This window comes from Callospermophilus lateralis, chromosome 11 (genome assembly GCF_048772815.1).
Source record: "Callospermophilus lateralis isolate mCalLat2 chromosome 11, mCalLat2.hap1, whole genome shotgun sequence".
Classification (NCBI taxonomy): Eukaryota; Metazoa; Chordata; class Mammalia; order Rodentia; family Sciuridae; genus Callospermophilus; species Callospermophilus lateralis.
This window is the reverse complement of record NC_135315.1, coordinates 91,533,547-91,554,173: the sequence shown is the minus strand read 5'-3', so window position 1 is coordinate 91,554,173 and position 20,627 is coordinate 91,533,547. Positions and strand designations below refer to the sequence as shown.

General features: G+C 44.5%; 1 protein-coding gene across 1 annotated transcript in view; it reads left to right on the top strand.

Moving 5' to 3' along the window:
* The window catches only part of LOC143410682 (CD5 antigen-like), a 31,158-nt gene extending 11,772 nt beyond the window's left edge, over positions 1–19,386 (top strand). Inside the window, exons 2-5 of the mRNA XM_076871471.1 lie at positions 13,774–14,116; positions 16,036–16,371; positions 17,300–17,620; positions 19,361–19,386. Of these exons, the coding sequence (XP_076727586.1) occupies positions 13,774–14,116; positions 16,036–16,371; positions 17,300–17,620; positions 19,361–19,386 (1,026 nt within the window). The remainder of the gene's footprint in view (positions 1–13,773; positions 14,117–16,035; positions 16,372–17,299; positions 17,621–19,360) is intronic.
* Positions 19,387–20,627: the final 1,241 nt, after the last annotated feature.

Sequence of the window (20,627 nt, the reverse complement as noted above, 5' to 3'; positions counted from 1 at the left end):
GTTTCTTCTCTCTCTTTGCTTCACTTCCTTGTGAACTCATGATCTGCTATTTGGGGATGGGTGGTGTTCAAGAAGTGGGGACAGGATGGGAGTGTTTATGACAAAGGGTAGAGTCCGCTGTGAGGGGCTGTTACAATGGGCTGGTAACAAGGCCCATGTCCAACGGCTGCCTCTTCCTCTTTAGCAGTATTTTTGCAGCTTCTTTAGAGACTTGTCCACCTGAACCTGCAGGTGCCGGATCAATGATGTCTCCTCCATCCAGCTACTTATTATTCCCTTGCTCTTTCGGGTATTCCTCATTCCTGTGGAGATTCCCTCCTAGATGTCCTCTCAGTGTGGTCACCTTCAAAATAATCCAGGTGGTACACATGAAACCCTGAAAAACGCACAGATATCCAGCTGAAATCTTAGTGCACAGGCTGCTTCCAGTATGGCTCCAGACAGTCACCTTCAGACATTTGCAAATATGAGCCAAGGACCGGTCCATGGCCCTCCAAACTCCAGTGGACACATGGGAAACTTTCTCACGGATGATCTGGGTTCCTCTCTTAGTTTATTTGGGGGAATGAAAAAGAAAGTACATAGTACACTAAAAACTCTACTTAAAGAAATTCCCTGTTACACATTTCTTATTACTTGATGAATTCTTGGCTTAGTATTATAAAGCAAGGATGTGCAAGAGGGGCTAGTAAGGATGGCAGTAACCTGTTTGCCGCAGTCCGGCTGCAGCAAAATATCCAGGGGGCGACGAATTACTTGTGTACGTTGATGCAGCAGGAATGGAAGCCATTTATTGTAGGATCTGAGCGATATTTATACTTTTTACACAGCTTATCTAATTAGCATAAAATAGATACAGTAGTCAACCAATAAGGAATCTCCACACTTAGTGGCTCGCTTTTGTTACTTCATAAACCACTCCCTCTGGCATTTTGCCAGGGGCCATCCAGACTTGTTTACAGACTCTAACATTTCTCTGGCAAAATAACAGGTGCCAATCTGACTTGTTTACAGATCTTAACACCTGTTTAACAAGTTTTATCCCTTGCCCCCATTTACAGAAGGGACTTGTATTACTGAGCTTACTTTATGCCATGGTTTGCAACTTACTGGTAATTTTCAAGTGACAAAGGTTATATATACACAGTGGAATATTACTCAGCCTTAAAGAAAAATGAAATTATGGCATTTGCAAGTAAACTAATGGAGCTGGAGGATTTCATGCTAGGTGAAATAAGCCAATCCCCCCAAACCAAAGGCCGAATGTTTTCTCTGATAGTCGGATGCTAACACACAATAGCATGGTGGAGGCTAAGGAAGAATAGATGTACTTGGGGTTAGACAGAGGGGAGTGGAGGGAGGGGAGGGAATATGGGGGTAGGAAAGAGAGTATAATGAATTGGACATTGTTACTCTATATGCATATGTGATTATATAACCAGTGGGATTCTACATTGGGTACAACCAGAAGAGTGAGAAGTTGTACTCCATTTGTGTATGACATGTCAAAATGCATTCTACTTTCACGTACAACTAATTAGAACAAATAAAAATAAATAAAACAAAATAGTAATTAAAAATAATAGCAATTACAATGTTAAACCAATTATAAATCATAATCATATTAATTATTATTAATAATGTGACAGTAACTAAATGATGGATCAAATATTAATATTAAGCAAACATTAAGTATGGAGGCTGTATTAATATCATAGGAATACAACAGGAACTATGGATAAAAATTTTCTTAAAATTCTTAAATTTATACTGCAACATTGAAAATATGATACTTGGGTCTTAAAAGAAAAGATTGTCATTAATTTATTTTGAACTCATATGCTCCTCCTTCCTAGAGCTAAGGACAGTGCCTGATGTCTAGGAGATAATCAGTAGCTATGGTTAAATTAATGATGCTTCATTGGAAATCTTATTACCAACTTTGAGAGCTCTGAGAATAAAGCTGGCAGGACATTCACAGGCTGCTGTCCTTTCTCCTTGTCCTACAGGCTTTTATATCCACAGATCAATCAATGCACGCACGCATGCACACACACACACACACACACACACACACACACACACGATTCTCAATGAAAACGAAAAAATTCTCTCCACTGAGGAAGCCACATGGAAAGTACTGTCTATTGGAGTTTGGTCCCGACAGACCAGGTGGGTGCGCTCCCAGGGGGGCTGCTGCAGAGTTCAGAGTGGGGAGCTTCGGCAGCTGGGACTGAGCTCTAACAAGGCTGGGCAGTATCTAGTCTAGAGAGATGGGATCAGCAGATCTGGATTGGGAGCAGGCAGAGGCTCATCTCTGCTGAGATTCTAGATCTCAGAAGCCTCCCAAGAGTTCTACTGCCAGAGCAGGGGAGCCAATCCTCCAAGGGTCTGGAACATTCCACTGCCATGAATATAACCCTTCCTGGCTTCATCCCCAAGGGTATTCACGCCCACCTGCTCAGTTTCCTCACTCTCTTCAGTTGATCATTGAATGGCCCCAGATTCAAAGAAAGTGAGTTGCACTCCTCTAGTATCACTTATTTGAATCTGCATGGAACAATCTTCTCTGTGCCTGTTTCACTCATGTTCTTCTAGGTACACCACAGGCCGCGCAGTAGGGGCTTGCTGCGACCACATGGCGAGGTGTGCTGTGATCTCCCAGGCTCCTGCCTCCTCCGCATGGCTCCTGCCCCAGTTCTGCACTTGCCAACTGAGAAAGGCAGGCTGCTTTTCAAATACCAGCTCACTGGGCAGCCTCTGGATCAGCTCAGTTCTGGATCAGCTGAGGCTGCTTTTCTGTTCTATAGGTTTTTCGAGCCAGATTTCCAGTGTGTGTGTGTGTGTGTGTGTGTGTGTGTGTGGTCCCTCCCCTCTGTGATGAACCAGCGCTGCTGGGATGCTGCCACAACCAGCGTGGTTCTTTGTTCAAGGACCCTGATTCCTGAGTCTCTAGGAGACTGTCCAATACTGGACCCCAGTGAATCCTGTCTTTCACCCTTTGCTGAGACGCAGCACTTCACTGCTTGAATTCCAAGCCCCAGAGCAACAGGAAATTTAGTCTTTCACTGTCTTGAATTCCTCCTCGCCTACATGCTTTCAGACACCCTTCCCATCTCTGTCTTCTCTTCCATTTCCAACCAGGCTTTGGTTAATAAAAGCAGAGGGAGGAGTTGAAAGGGCAGCTGTTCCTGCCCAGGTCACAGGCAACAGGACTGATGCAGACCCACAAGGGGATCTGCAGACCCTGAAGAAGAGGACTCAGGGCTGGGTACACAGACACCGTCCACTTGGTCACACAGATGAAGGAAACCATCATCCCCTGGGTGAGGAGGGACCGGAATTTCACGGCTCAGTATTCCCAAGGCTAGGGAGGAAGCACCGGGGTGAGCTGTGCATGTGACTCCTTAGGGGACTCTCATGTCACCACTGGTACAACCCCTACCCCCTCCAGGATGAAGCAGCATAGTGCAGTGACGTCCAGTAACCTCAGGGACACCTCCCAGTCTGGGGCCAACTTCTCAGAAAGCTCCTCTTGCCTCTCTTCCCATGGCCCTACACTGAGCCATTTGTTCTGACATGATCAGAATGTGGACTGTTAATTCGGGCTTTATCTTTCATGCAGTCTAAATTCAGGAGCAGGGCAGCCCTGCCCTGGAGCATGCAGGGCCTGTGCAAGGCCAAGCCACCTTGGGAGGGGGGCAGTCTTGCCTGCTTGGTGCTTCTCTCAGGTGCCAACGTGTAAACTCTTTGCTTTGCTATCACTTTTGAATTTCCAGTGAAAAGAGGAACACAAAGGAGGATTAAGCAAGATTAAATTAGTTAAATGTATATTTAGTAAAAGGCAGAAATGAAAACTGATCATCTTAGCAAAAAAAAAAGTATAAATCCTACGCAACAAAAATTCCAAGAATGGGTCAGAGTGTCTTGTTGGAGGTCACACAGCTGTAAGTGACTGAAGTGAACTGGAATCGGGTCTGCCCACCTCCAACGTCCAGGCGCTTGGCCTCTGTGCTTAACGCTTCTGTTTAGGGATGATTCCAGTTAAGTCCAGAAAAGGACAGCTTGAAGATCCAGGATAGAACACACTGGGGACATGAGGACAGTGACGGCCAGTTTTCGTGCCAGCAGGACATAGACAGCTAGCTGGATGCAGAGTGGGCAGCCAGGCTGATGGTTTTTCCTCCCTGAGGACTCTACTCTTTGTACTACCATCACCTGTCCTCCGTCCTCCTGGACCCTCATTGCAAACACCTGTCAAAGAGGAGACAGTTATGAGTTTCCTGGCCCCTGGGGGAGACCACAGCCCTATCCTGTCTGTCCTCAGCATCCACAAGGGTCTCCAGAATGACAGGGTCACTGCTGGCATTTTAAGAAGTCATTAGCACCTCTTAGGAGTGATTAGAATCTTTTGCAATAAACAGCCCTGAAATTTGATGGTGTAGAATATTAATATTAATAATAATCAACCAGCCATAAGTAATGGAGTGCCTATTAACAGGCCATGCATGTGACTGCAACATGTACAGTTGCAAAATACTATGGTGACAGTGACAACCTATTCTGTCTTCAGTTTTTGGGTTTTTTTTTTTCCTCTCATGATTAGTTTAAAAAAAAATGTTTCCAGGTGGTTTCCATACATAAGTGGTATTTTCTCCTCAGTAATTCCACAGAACACCTTTATTCTCATTGCCTGAAGACTCTTCAATTTCTCTGAACCCCAAGTCCCAGATCTATTCCTCATAATTTTGAGCTCTCATGGTCACTATGGGGAAGGCGACAGGTTAACAAATGAGAGAAACAGAAGGAAATCAGTGCTGTTGTTCGTTGGTGTTCATGAACACAGGAAAGAACAACCCAAACCACCAAAATCGTGTTTCTGGATCAATTGCCCATAGAAAACTCCTCCAGGAGACGCCCAGGTATCCTGATAAACATCTCAGGATGTCAGTCCCAGCGGACCATGGAAGACAGCAGGAGCAGGGCCGACAGTTGGCATTTCTGGAACATCTGTGGGCTCACCGATGCTCTCCACCTGGTCACTCTTCATGCACTCATGGAACTGTCAACCATTTAGGGCACGCCAAGCGCAGGGACTATTCAGAGGAGCAACTCAGATGTTCTCCACTGTTCTCACGAAGCCCACTAACAATCGACACCATTATTTGCCAGAGGGATTTCACCTTGATGCCAGTCGTGGAGCTTGCCTTCATGACAGTATCAGAGAGGGTGGCTTCAGTTGCTGTCATAATTATCCACACCACACAGCTTTGAGCTCCCCCCAGTCAGTCTGTGTCCCCTCGCCCAGCTCCCTTCTCTGGGCAAATCTCTTACTGAGAACCTCTTCTCCATTCCCTTAACCCCTTCGCTTCTCAATCTTCCGTCTTCATTCTCCTCCACTCCCCTGGCTGGGCCTTATCATTGCCCGGAACTGCTCCTCCTCTAAAACCTTGAACAGCCTTCTCCAGTCTCTGAGCAACCTCCGTGACCTTGAACTTCTTTCCCCAAGTCCTTCCTCCTTGAAGTCCTTTTTTTTCCAGGACTTTTGATTTCCCTTTGTAGCAACCCACCTGCTGGCTTCGCGCAGCCTTGAAACCACTTGAGTTGGTGCCTCAGCTGGAAGCTCTGGTTTTATGATGCCCCCCCACAGTGCAGGTGTTTCAACCCAATGCTGAAAAGTGGATTAATTTCTCCTTGTCTTTATCTAGGGTCCCTTCTCCTCTGAGTACTTATTTCAGAGCTTCACTACATTTTAGAAGCTTCTAGCCTGATACAGCCTCCCTGGCTCACATGAAGCGACTTACTGCCCATTTCACCGCCAGACACCGCGACGGTCGGGCAAGTCTCATACCTTCTGATTGAGTTCTCCTCTGCACCTCTGGACTGGTACAGAGTGGTCTCCTCCTGGGTCTCTGTGACTCACTAGGGTCTACCTCCATTCCACGCCCTCCTACATGCTGTATAGCCAGATCACATGCTCTGAGTCGCATGACACCCTTTAATGGCTTTATGTCCTCTGGGATCATGTCTTTTCCAGCTTCAGAAGCTTCCTTTCCCTTTCTTAATGTTCTCAACTCTGTCAGTAAAAAAAAATAAATAAATAATATATGTATATTTGGTGCTGGGGATCGAACCCAGGGCCCTGTGCATGCAAGGCAAGCACTCCACCAACTGAGCTACATTCCCAACCCCCCATAAAATATTTTATTGGGGCAAAGTGCTTTATCTTTCCCTCCCACTTCTTTCACTCAATTGTCCAAGTGAGAGGGGGAGAAATATATTTCCGTATCATGAGTCCTGTGCTCCCCAGCGGGCTTGTCGGCTCACAGGTCATATGAAGGCTTTCATCCTTCAAGTGTGAAGTCAGTTGTCCACATCAGTCTCCTAAAGGATGGAGCTGAATGCATAGGATGTTGGGTTCCAGTTGCCACCTAATCTGGCTTCATCAATAGTAAAGCTGCTATTTTGAGCCTCTTCTAAATTCTGCATCTGTTACTGCATCGATACAGAAACTAGAGAGGGAAAAATGTGAGTAATTAGCATTTACAAACCCATTCATAATAGATCTTCCATAAGACCACTAAACAATAACCCATGACCCCTGAACACCAATCAGGCCGTGATCCATTCATTCCAAACCACCTGTCATTCCTTAGATGGATAATGCTGCATTTATCTGCATATGCATTGCATTCATATATATATATATATATATATATATATATATATATATATATATATATATATATATATATATATATATTTTCATTCTGACTATCCACTCTACTCACCTTTAACTCCTGCTCTTAGCAAACTCTTTTCCAATTAGCTCCAAGCAGAGGTAATCATTTTTCCCACTGTGTCTGCAAAGCATCTTATACTTTCTAGTCTCACAGTAGTTTTTACGTGTGATTGCAATCACTCCTCCTTATTCTTCTGGTGTGCTAAACTATAACCTCATTCATCCATATACTCCCCCTACCTATCATGTCACCGGGCACTCACGGCTGCTCCAAACTTTTTCTTGAACATAAGAGGAAGTAAATAAGAAACACAGGCTTAAAAATGAATGCCTGGAACGAACCAAGCATTGTGTCAAGTGACCTGAGTATTACAAAGAACCTAAGGTATTACTGTAGAGGGACAATGATCCTGCTTGAAATAACAGGGGTTGTGTTAGCATGTGTCGTTGAATGTTTAACTAGTGGAGTTGAATCACTTTTCAAGCTCGGCTTAATAATACAACAAGGCAGAGGGGCCCTGGCAATACTGAGGGTCTTGCTACTCCATCTCTGTCCATCATAGATGTAAAGAACACTTGAGGGGCTGGGTTGTGGCTCAGTGGTAGAGCGCTTGCCTAGCTAGCCTGTGTGAGGCACTGGGTTCCATCCTCAGCATCACTTAAACAAATTAAATAAACAAAATAAAGTTTAAAAAAAAAAGAACACTTGAGCTGAGTTCAGTGATCAGGAAGCCCATCACCACAGGGACCTGTTGCCACTCAGTTTTAAAAGATGGGCACAAGCACAGAGGCAGAGCAGACCTGTTGGGCCCTCTGGCCAGCGTGGGGAAGCCGGTGTGAAGGTAAGAAAGTCAACTCTGCAAGTGGACATCACCACTTTGACTCTACTATGGCTCCAAGGAGATCTTTGCATTTATTCTATGACCTCTGGCTTCCATATTCTTTATGAAATAAATCTAAATTCTCCTACTTCACCCCCAAATCATCCTTAGAGACTAAGCATTACCTGACCTTCTAATGAGAGAGCCACACTTGGGCACTCCCCTTTTTCTGTGGAAGGGCAAGGGGCAGGAGCAGAGATGGTTGGAGCTAAACTTGCAGCAGAACCAGGACATGACAGACTGGTTTTGTTCTTGTTGTTTGTTTGTTTGTTTCAGCATCTTTTTTTTTTTTGCCAGTGATAGCCACATTCCTTCATCTAGAACATGCTGAATTCAGCAAGTCCAGCTCTATCATTTCTGACCCTTGAGTCCACTGGCTTCTGGTCATCTGATACGGCTCTTGCAGCACAGGGGACCTGCCTCTCTTCCTACTCTGAGCACACTTGTGGCCCAAACTGAGCACTGCTGCCTGGGGGCTTATTACCAGCCTCGTTTCTGTTGGTCAACTTCAACCTGAGTGATGGCTCTGCTATTCTCCTTGATCCTTGGTGAGTACCTTTGCTTCCATAGGTTTAGATTTTAGGGTTTTTCTGGAAATTTCATTAGGAGAATCTTTTCCCTGCCCAGATTCAAGTATCTTTGAAGGATGGCTTTCTCCTTTCTTTCTATACCTGGCAACGATTCTAAGCCCTAAAAACCCCGTAATCCATACCCAATTTATAATATATTTTAATTGCCAGATTTTTTTCTATTGCCCCATAGTTATGCCAACAGATTTATGACATTTTTTCCCATTCCTCTTTTCCATTGTTTCCCCCAAATATACTATTATAAGAAGACAAATGAATGAGATGCTAAGTAGCAACAGGTAGAGCAAGGAAAGAAGGTACTGCTATAAGACAATCACTTTTCATTGGCTATTTTGTCTAATTTCCTCTGAAAGGTGCTTCACATAATGTTTCTCTCATTTTCTCCAATTTCCTGTTGCCTAGGCGAGTCTACAAATTAGCATAATGATCTGGAGGTTTTAATCCTGGCCTCTGGGTTCCTTCCTTCCTTCCTTGCACTGGGACTATGAACAGGGCGTTAGGCATGCTGGGTAAGCACTCTGCCACTGAGCTGCATCCCCAGCCCTCCCGGCTCTTCAATTTCTTAGCTTTATGAATTTGTAGATTACCATATTTCTCTGAAATCTCCCTGATCTATACAGTAAGACTAATGTTATGTTTCTCAGATTTTTTTTTTTCTTTTAAAGGAGGTGTTTCATAAGATAACTATTACAGGGCATCTAACAGCATCGGATAAACCTCTATCCTAGCTGATCACATTCATTTTTATTGCCTTGATGACCTAGGCATTGCTGAAGCCCATACGTTCTTTCAATGTAGCACTCTGGTGTCCTGTGTAGGGCACTTGCCATATTTAGCATCTCTGCATTTCCCACTGCACCCTACAGCTGATGCTGCCTCTCAGGATGCATTGCTGGCTCTCCCAAGCTCACCTGCAGTCCCTTCTCCTCCATGGATTCTTTCTGGTCTGCAGCTGCTGTTGCAGCTATTGACCCTGCAGAGGAGCTCCCAGTTCTCACTGGCTACCCACCATTTGCACCTGTGCACCAGGCTTCACACTTTCCTTCCCATGTGTAATTTTGTGGGGGAGGTTATGCAACAGCTCGTCACATATGTACAATATCGCCGTGAGTCTCCCAGAGTTGTACACAAGACTTCACTGAGTCTGAGAGTAGCCATGTGAGAAAGATGGAGGGCATGGGATTCATGAGAAAGAGTCTGGAAACTAAGAGAAGAAAATATTGCAGGTTAACCACTAAAATATTTGGATTTGCCGGGAAAGCCCTAGGATGGAGTTCCAAAGACACTCAGTCACTCTTTCAGAAACATATTGAGGGGGTGGCGCATGAATTCTACAGTAGCAAATACCAAGGTCTCACATACTACTGAAGGTCACAGGGTTCAGGATTCTTTACAGCACTAGGAGGGAGCCTAATGGACAAAAGAATCCAACTGTACAGAGATCTCATAGGAAGAAGCCTGATTTTCCAAAGATGTACTGGTGCTTAAATGTGGAGATTCCAACTCAACATTGAGCTGCTTCTGACCTGTTAGTCTATAATCAGGTGTTAGTAACCTACAGCCTACAAGTTGACAATGGCTTTTATATTTTTTAACAGTGGGGGAATTTTTTTTTTTTTAAAAAAACCTAATATTTCATGACACATGAAAATACGTGAAATTTAAATTTGTGTCTCCATAAATTAAGGGGTATCGGAACACAACAGTGTCCATGTATCCACAAGGACATGGCTACTCTCATGTTGTAAAGATAGAGCTTTAGCTGTGTCAGAGACCCTATGGCCACAAAGCCTGAAATATTTAGTATCTGGCTTTTGACAGAAGGAGTTTGCCAACTCCAGTCTGAACGCGGTGTCCTTGAACACCGGCAGATCCTGCCACTCCCCTCCACTCTCTGCCCTGCCCCTCTGCTACCTTGACTTTCCCCCCAGGGCATCTTTCCAGGGCCCCGGGCTCCTTTCTGCAGAGCCAAGGGGGTGCATTACCACACTTCTACTTCAGCAGTTATGACCCCCCCTATCCCCACCTGGGCTGAAAGCAACGCCACTGTAGTGGGAGAGGGCCGGGCCAACTGTGACAGAATTGGTCTCTGGCTTCTAGTCAGTGTCCAGCGTTCTCTGAGGGCGGTCATCAAAGAACACTGTGACCCAGGACGAGAAGGTCACAATTGGACGGATCTTGGAAGTTCTCTATCTATTGCCCTAAGTTTGGCAAGTGCCTTCTAGAGAGTTCTATTTTTTTTTAAAAATAAAGCCCTAAAGAGTTCTATTTTTTAAAATTTACTCAATGATCTCACTCACTTCCTCTTTTTTCTCCCCTCAGTCATTTGTGCTGGACCTGGCCTCTTAGGTAAGACTCCGAAGGGGTGGGGTGGGGGGAAGAGTCCTGACAGGGAGGCCTCTAGGATTAGGAGAGGGGAGACTTTGAAGGTTCCTGGGCTAGGAAAAGAGACTATGGTCCCAAACAGGCCGAGTACCTTTCTTTTCAGGTTTCCCATCCCACTCTGCCAGTCTTGTGTTGGTGGATTTCCATTCCAGAGCACAGAATGGTTTGAATGGTTTTTATCCAGCCAAGGAACCTCTCTCCCCACTTGGCCTCTGTGGCCAGAGAAGCTTGGCCAGCATCCAAAAAATGAGATAGCTTCATTTCAAGCCCAGAGGCATTTCACTGGCTGGGGTGTAACTCGGGGGATGAACTTCTTGTGCCCTGATGGGTTGCAGCAAATCCAGGTCCTCCTCCCAGACTTCCTGGCACTTCTGAATTAGAAATGTGTCAGCTTCTGTGAAGTTCATGACTTCACCAGTAGAGGGCAGGATGGAGCTCAGCCTCTACCGGCTGCCTCCTGGAGGAATCTGGGCGATACACCCTTAAGCACCCAAGGAGAGCAAGGGAGCGTGGAATGAGTATGCAGGAGTGGAAGGCTGTGACCATCCAAAGCCAAGGAGGTTGTTTGTGGATTATCAGCTGCTTTTGCACCGTTCCTCCAGTCTATGCTTTCACTGGATAGTGGTGGCTTTGCCAGAGAGAGGCAGCTACAAAATCTGCTGCTGGTGTGGCAGATCCTCTGCCCTGATGGATGCAATTTGATTCCTTAGAGTTCCCCTTCTGGGATCTTTCTTGTCCAGAAACTTAAATTACTTGCTCTTTTTTCTTGGTCTTCAGGGCTGTCCCTCACTGCCAGTGTGGGAGGACAACTGTTTTTGTCACAGCCTCCCCCTTCCCAGGGATGTTGTTCTCCACCCCGGGGTCTCTTAGAGCTCTGTGCTGATAAAGCAGGCTAGTGTCAGCTCGCCGCTCTGGGGAGCCCTCAACTCTTTCCTTTCACGTCTTTTCCCAGCTCTTCTATTTCCTCCAGCTGAATTTCTTTTGTTGTTGTGCTTGTTGCTATTACTATTGCGATCACTGCTTATTTCTTCTTTCCTGGGAACTGCTCTTGTCTATTTCATAGAAACTGAAAATTCAGGCCAGGCGTGGTGGTGGATGCCTGCAATCCCACTGGCTTGGGAGGCTGAGACAGGAGGATTGAGAGTTCAAAGTCAACCTCAGCAAAGGCAAGGCACTAAGCAACTCAGGGAGACCCTGTCTCTAATTAAAATACAAAATACGGCTGGGGATGTGGCTCAGTGGTCGAGTGGCCCTGAGTTCAATCCCTGGTACCCTGCTCCCCCCAAAAAGAAGGAAAAAAATGAAAATTCATTGAAAGTGAGAATTTTACAATCCAAAATAAAATAAGATAACCTGCGTATGATTCTGAAGGCAGCTCCTTTCCAGAGTACACAATAAGGACAATCCAAACTCTAATCTAGATCCAATGACCCAAAAGCCATTTCTGGGTGACTCTCTTGAATTGTATTTTATTCAGATAAGTAAGCTTTAAATTCAAATGTGTAAACAAGTATAAACTTTTTACAAACTTTTTTTAAGATTTTAAATTCTATCTCTAATTTCCATTTTCTTTCTTTTTTTTTTTTCAGTACTAGGGATTGAACCCAGGAGTGCTGTGTCACTGAGATACATCTCCATCCTTGTTTAATTTTTCTTTTTGGTACTGGGGGATTGACCGCTGGGGTGCTTTACCACTGAGCCACATCTTCAGCCCTTTTTAGTTTTTATTTTGAGAGAGGGTCTCACTAAGTTGTTAAGGGTCTTGTTAAATTGCTGAGGCTGGCTTTGAACCTACAATCCTCCTGCCTCAGCCTCCCAAGCTGCCTGGATTATAGGCATGGGCCACTGTGCCCAGCCTTTTCAAAATTTTGAAATTGGGCTGGGGATGTGGCTCAAGCGGTAGCAAAACCGCCTGGCATGCGTGCGGCCCGGGTTCGATCCTCAGCACCACATACAAACAAAGATGTTGTGTCCGCCGAAAACTAAATAAATATTAACATTCTCTCTCTCTCTCTCTCTCTCTCTCTCTCTCTCAAAAAAAAAAAAAAAAATTCCTCTCTTTGTATCCCAAAATGCTGGGCTTACAGGTGTGTGCCACCGTTTCCAGCTAATCTTCATTCTTTATATCCCTTCCCCCACCACCAATTAGGGAAATGAAGCAAAAACAAATCAATAAACCAGACATAAACTTCTCACGGTAGTTTAAAAATCAGTCATATTGGAGTTTTCTCACTTACCCACTCCTCTGGGTTGATTTCAAGTTCCGGGGAGTTTGTGTAGAGTTATGACAGGAAGTGGGAAATCTCCTCCTCAGGAGTCATGTCACCCACATTGGCCCTTATTAAGCTGTTCATATTCCATTAGGGCACAGACCACAAGTCCAAATGAAACCTTTTCTAGAACCCCAGACATGTCTCTCAATTAATGGTCCCATTACACAAAGCTGTGGCAAATTCAGCTCTCTGCTCTCTTGCTTTGAGGCTACCGTAGACTTGGTGAGATTGTTTTAAGGATAGAAGTCCTCTCTGTCTTGTTCATCACTGTTCTCTGAGTTCATAAAACAATACCCCAAACATGGTAGGTGCTTAGCAAATACTTAATGTCCGATGCGTTCTTCCCTCGTCACTCGACACAGCCATTTCTCCCCTACTTCTGTGCGGTGGTGGAAGGGAAAGAATTTCTCTTCACCTTTTCCATACCCAGAGTTCTAATTCCTCAGAACTTGTCCGGAGGTGCCTCTCTCCCACCTGGACCCCTGAAATCCTCTAGTTAAGTACTTGGAGCTGATCTGTCCTGGGCTTTCACTACTGGACAATGTGACCACTTCCATGAGGATCCTCTCCCTCCTTTGTGGAGGACCGGGGTGGACATGATGATCTCTATGGATTATCCTGGTTCTGACCATCAGAGTCTAAAAACTCTGCTGGCTCTTTGACTAATCTTTCCCTTAATCTTCAGCGTGAAAGGCTACAGTCCTGTCTGGGTCCTTGAAGGGGAACTTGTTGGTAGGGTGCAATTAAAGATGCGGTGGGATCAGAACTCAGAAACGGGGTCCCGAAGAGCCTCTCCCTCCCCTTCCCTTCTGACCCCTCCTGTCTAGTCCCCTACTCCCCACACCTTCTGTCCAGGGTGGAAGTGTCCCTGAGCATCCTCTGCACTCCTCCCGGATCTGCAGCTAACACCCCGTCTCTTTGCAGAGACATCCAGAGTGCGGCTGGTGGGGGGTCCCCACCGCTGCGAGGGGAGAGTGGAGGTAGAACGGAACGGCCAGTGGGGCACCGTGTGTGATGATGGCTGGGATCTGAAGGATGTGGCCGTGGTGTGCCGGGAGCTGGGCTGTGGAGCAGCCAAGAAAACCCCCAGTGGTCGTTTATATGGGCCATACACAGAAAAAGGGCAAGAAGTCCTCATCCAAGGGGTGAGGTGCAGCGGAATGGAAGACAGCCTGGCTCAATGTGAGCAAGACGAAGATGTTTACAGCTGCTCACACGATGAGGATGCCGGGGCAATTTGCCAGAGTAAGTAGGGCAAGGCTCCAGGGCCCTCTGCCAGCTGCCCGGACCCTGCCCTGGCCACTCTTGTGGGATTTGATTCCCTGTCATGGACTTCCACACAGCGGTAACTGCCTCCCTGCCCTCTCCTCTCACCCACACTTCCTTAACTGTCAGCTCTGGAGATAGATCATCCTCACTTAGAATGTTGCTATTACTTGGTTGAATTAGTGCTTTTTTTTTTTTAAGTTTAAATAGAAATGAGAATGTTATTTCTCTTATTTTTATACATGAACAAAATATGCACAGATCCTGCAACCACTAACCCCTTGTTGACTGGTGTATCTTATATCTGGGGCTGGGCCTGAAGTCGTGGGTGAAGAAATGAGCCCCCAAGATGTAATCTGTGCTTTCTTGATAGTTCCAGTTCTCAAGCAGTCTACCTCCGGTCAGGTAGACAGGGCATGCTCAGAGGAAAGCAACACAATCTTAGAGAGATGATAGACTGAGAGACACATTCATGGATCTGTATTCCTTTATTTCCATACAGAGAGAGCAAATATTTGCTTTCTATGTACTTTTAATATTTCCTGTGTCTCTGTGTATCTTTTCTCCTCCTGTGATTTATGAGAGGCCAGTCGGTGTCTCCTCCTTCTCTGTCTCCCCACAGAATTTATCAGAGAAACAATCACTTTTTGCCTTAGGTTAGAAAGTTAGAAAGTTAGAAAGACTGAGGATTGGTGAGGGTTGGAAGCACTAATCTGGAATACTTGATTAATGTCAACATTGAACCCAAATGCTTTTTACTGGGCTGGGGCTGGGGCTCAGAGGTGGAGTACTTGCCTCCAACGTGTGAGGCACTGGGGTGAATCATCAGCACCACATAAAATGAATAAATACAATAAAGAACATGCCACCTTCCTACTTAAAACCAAAGATTTTTTTAACCTTTTATGTGTATATGCTTAGGTATCTAATTACCTGTATAATGTATGTATATACACACATATATACAGATATGTGTGTACATATATACATGATACATATACATTTATATATAAATAGATAAAACATATATTTAATATACAAACAACATATATAATATAGTTATAATGACATAGAATACACACATTATATACATTATATATCATACTATTATAATTCCATATTATATAAAATGATCAATATTTATTATATATTAATTATGACATAAATGGATTATATATCATGTGTAGTAATTATGTAATATGCATATTTTATTTATAATGTCTGATATAATATTTAATGTAAATTCATTGTTTATACATAGATATATGTATAATAATGTATTAAAATATTTTGTGTGTAATTATAATAATATATGATACATTGTAATTATGTATTAAAATATATACTATATTTATCATATATAAAAAGGACTGTGGATATAGCTCAGTGGTAGAGTGCCCCTGGGTTCAATACCCAATACCAAAATACATATGCTATATTTTGATATATAATACATAATGAATTTATAATATGTAAAAATATTTATATTTATAATATATTATAATTATAAATATACTTATATATTATTATTTATGTAACATTATTATAATAATATAAATTTTACATATAATATAATAATTTTACTATACATATAATATGATATAAATGTTCCATATATATATAAATTTATTTTGCCTCTGTCTCTTGGGAAGAGCAGTGAGGAGTTGAATGGAAAACAATTTGAAAGAGTAAAAGGCCACGATAATGACTCCCCCTGGGGTGAGCAGGCGCTTCCTTGATGCGCTCCCTCACTTCTCCATGAGCATCTCTTGGGCAGTACCTCGCACTCCAGTGCACAGGGTACTGCACACCAGAAACAGCCCCTGGGCAGTGAGCCCCCTTTTCTGAGACGACCATGTGCTTGCAGGGAGTAGACCCTTCCTGTTTTTGCTCCGCAGACCCAGATTTGTCTCCAGTCCCAGAAAGTGTGCGGCTGGTCAATGGCCCTGGGCCTTGCAAGGGGCGAGTGGAGGTGCAGTATGAGGGCCAGTGGAGCACCGTGTGCAAAACGGGCTGGGACCTCCGGGCTGCGAAGGTGGTGTGCCGGCAACTGGGGTGCGGCAGGGCCCTGCAGACCCAAAGCCACTGTAACAAGGCTGCCCAGGGCCAAGGACCCATCTGGGAGAGGGAGATGTTCTGCTCGGGAAGAGAAGCAGCCCTTCAGGATTGCCCCTCTGGGCCTTGGGAGAAGCACAACTGCACCCATGATGAGGACACGTGGGTGGAATGTGAAGGTAATGGAAGGTGATGCTCGCACATTCAGAGACCAAGGTCATGGGTGAGGTTAAATGGAATTCCATTCAGCATTGTTCTTGAGAACTACTCCTGCACCAGAGGATCACTGCCAACCTATTGTGCTAACTGTCAATTCTCCTCTTTTAAAATGGCAATTACAATAACTGCCTTTCAGTACTGGGCACGGTGGTGCACACCTGGAATCCCATCTACCTGAAAGGCTGAGGCAGGAGGATCCCAAGTTCAAGGCCAGCCTGGGCAACTTAGAAAGACCCTGTCTCAAGATAAAAAGTAAAAAGGACTCCGAATGTAGCTCCATTGTAGAGCACTACTGGGTTCAATCCCCAATACCACCCCCCCCCAAAAAGAAAGTTTTTTAAAATAACTTCTTTGAATGTGAAATGCTTAAAATGTTTTAAGCAATATTATGTGCTATATTAATATGAACTGTTATCATACTGAATTCCATATGATAGAGCACAGCACATTACTCTGTATCTGTTAAGTTCTTAATTTTTAAAAACTACCAGAAAGCCATTCATAAATATTAGATTTATAAAATAGGTGGGGGAAGCAAAAAGATCCTAGCTGAAGGAACATACCTGGCCACAGGGGTTGAAAGCTGATGGAGCGGTGGAGAGCAACTGCAGTCACAGAAACACGTGGAGGGTTTCAGATGTGCTGATGGGGTTTGGTTGGGGAGGATGCAGATGATCTTTTTTTTTTTATATTTAACTTTTAGTTGTAGCTGGACATAACACCTTTATTTTATTTATTTATTTTTATGTGATGCTGAGGGTCCAACCCAGGACCTTGCACGTGCTAGGAGAATGCTCTACGGCTGAGTCACAACCCCAACCCATGATCTTATTTTTTTCTCTTTTCCCTTTTTCTCTCCAATCTCCAACTTCTTCCTCCACCCTGCAGATGCCTTTGACCTGAGGCTGGTAGGAAGAGATAATCAGTGCTCTGGGAGACTGGAAGTGCTGCACAAGGGCGTGTGGGGCTCTGTCTGTGATGACGGCTGGGGAGAAAAGGAGGACCGAGTGGTGTGCAAGCAACTGGGCTGTGGGGAACCCCTCTCTCTACCCTTCAAAGCCCGGAAAACCTACGGCCCTGGGGTTGGCCGCATCTGGCTGGATGACGTTCGTTGTTCGGGGCAGGAGGAGTCCCTGGAGCAGTGCAAGCACAGGTTTTGGGGGTATCATGACTGTACCCATAAAGAAGATGTGGCTGTGATCTGCTCAGGTAAGTCCTGTAGGGCTGCCGTGGAGGACAATGCAGGAAGAAGGGTTGGTGGGGTGAAGTCTGGGGACAAGGGTGGCTCTGCCTGTGCCACAGAGCTGCTCATAGTTCTTCCTTACCCTGTGACTATTTCCGGGGATAGGACTGAGGCTTTCTGATATGTTTTTTTTGTTGTTGTTGTTTTGATTTTGGTTTTTATTTTTTTTTCTAGAGGAATCAGACTGGGATATAATAAAAAATACAGTTTGAATGTGTCTTGAAAATTATTGGATGAACATCTTTATATTAAGTGTGAACAAAGGTGTGAAAGGATATAAGCCACCTTTCAAAATCATCAAAATTGTTTTCAAATCATATAGCAGAACCATAACGACCTAGCTTTCCTCTCAATTCAGGGTTAGTTCTCTTCAGTCCTCAAAGGCTAAGTCTGAACCATGGCAGATGCTCCCACCTCATTCTTTTTATTGTTACTCCTCAGATTTTATTTCCAGTGGCAGTGAGGCTATGGGTAAGGGCACTTTGAGAATGTTCTTGGGAGTCTTTCTTTTAATTTTTAAAAATATTTTTATTTTCTAGTTGTAGTTGGACACAATACCTTTATTTTGCTTATTTATTTTTATGTGGTGCTGAGAATCGAACCCAGGGTCTCGGGCTCTACCACTGAGCCATAACCCCAGCCCCTCCTTGGGAGTCTTATTGGAGAGAATAAGATCTGAAATAGACCCCTATAGGGAGTATGCAGGAGGAAGCCCTGTAGTGTAGCCTCTGGGTCTCTGGGTGGCTGACTCAAGAGAGTGACAAGTGGAATTAGAGAGGGGACCCACTGTGCAGGTCTCTTTGCTAAGCTATAAAGCTGCAGCTAGGGAAGAGCTGATATTTAACCAAGAAATACGGGGAACAGTTAATGCCTAGGAAAGGACAGATTTAGTGGCAATAGGCCAACGCTTACATCTGCTGCTGCTACTTTGAAATTGTTAAATTTTATGCAGTCACTAAACTACTTTGAACTTCAGTGTTTTCATCGGTAAAATAGACACTGTCCCTCAAAGACTTTTGCGTAAGACATGAACACAGTTAGCCCTCTGTTTCCATGGCTTCTGCATCTGTGGCTTCAACCAACCGTGAATTGAAAAATGCATATTTGATGTGTCACCAACTTTATTTCTGGTACATTTTGGCTATTTATTCCATATTGATGTTCTTTCAAAATAGAATAAAGGATTCAATTACTCTACTGAAAAAAAAAGAAATCACATCAGTCCTGAACATGGACAGGATTTTCTTATCATTACTCCCTAAACAATTTAGCATAGCAGTTATTTATGTGGCATTTACATTGTGGTAGGTATTATAAGTGACTTAGAGATGAGTTAGAATATTTGGGAGGATGTGCTTCAGTTCGATGAAAATTTTTACAATGTCATTTTACATACGGGTTTAGAGCATCTTTTTTTTTTTTTTTTTTTTTTTTTTTTTGCTATCCTTGAGGGTCCTAGCACCAATTTTCTGTGGATACAGAGGAACAACTGTACAGTTTGCGCCTCACATGGGAACTGGTTCAATTGGCCCCTGGGATACTACACCAGATTCTGACCCAGGTGACATCCACCGGTGTGGGATATCCATGTAGCTGAGCTCTTTCCTGTTCTGAGCACCAGTCTGCTTCCTTAGCCAATTTAGCTTGAATGGAATAATTCAAGGCCTCTCCCTGCTCCTTACTACATGTTCCTCTTCTCTTTACAGGACAGTATCCCGGCCTTGATGCTTGACCTGGCTCCTACTGGCCCCAGGTGGCCCTGCTTGTTCTCCGGGCCCCTGATTATCCTGGTGGTCACTCTGGACTTCAGTCTCTCGGGAGTCTGAGTGCTGTGGAGACGCCTTGTCCTTGGGGTCAAGCATGCTCCCCCCCCACCTGTCCTGAGATATAGTTGTTGATTTCCCTGCTGGGAAAGATGACCTTCTCTTGGCATTGCTTCTGACCTTGTCTGCCCCTTCCTCACCTGCCTAGAATCCTCAGGCTGGCCGCTCTGACCAAAAGCACAGGCCTTACTGAGGCAAGATCTTCATCTGCTCATTATAGGAATGAAAAAGACAGAGGGAACATTTTAAAGGAAGCGTGTGGAGAAAAATCTTTGGAACTGGGGTGGGGGACGAGACAGAGGCTTTTTGAAATCTTCTTCTCAAGTTTCAGCTGATCATAGCAGTAAGCCCACACTTCTCTGCCCGTTCTCGAAGAGGGTAGTTTGCCATTTCAAGAGGGTAGCACAGCAGCGATCTGTAGTCCTGAACCTTTTCATAACATCAGAAAAAGATATTTCACCTTCTGATGGTTCCCAGGAAATACTTCTGTCATCTATCCCAGGACAACCTGCCAACATAGTTGTCATTTAACCAAAGGGATCTCAGAAATGCATCCAAAGAAAACTGTGATTGGTTCCTGGGAAAAGGTCAGGAGAGAGGTGGACAGAAGTTGGGGAGAGCTACAGTTGTGTCGTATACCAATCAGAAAGTACCATTTTCATCTTATTAATGGAGACCTGTAAACCTAAGGTACAGAATGACACTAAGGAGACAATCAAGGTTTAACTGTAAAAATCAGCAACTCTAGACTCAGAGGCTAAGTCCAAACTTGCGCTATGCTGAGGATTACACTGCATAATAAATTAGATCTTGCAATCTTGACAGTTGCTGTTTTGTGTGATGTGCTCTTTCTGCCAACAGGGAAGCAGGGATCGTGGTGGGACAGGTCACTCAGAACACACACCAAGTCTCAGTTTTGTCCAAATTGAAGAGTCTTTATTTAGCTGGCCAGTGACTGCCCCCCACAGGATCCATAACTGTCTCTGCAAGGAACAGCCCGAACCTGAGCATTTTAGGATATCTAAAGACAAAAACCATATCTGGGTTGACACAGCTGCAAGCAAGCAGGTACAGAAGCTGAACTGGGCAGTTAGTGAGGCAATGCAGTGGGCACCTTGGTATTTCCCATGGGACTTTCCAGGTTGGCACA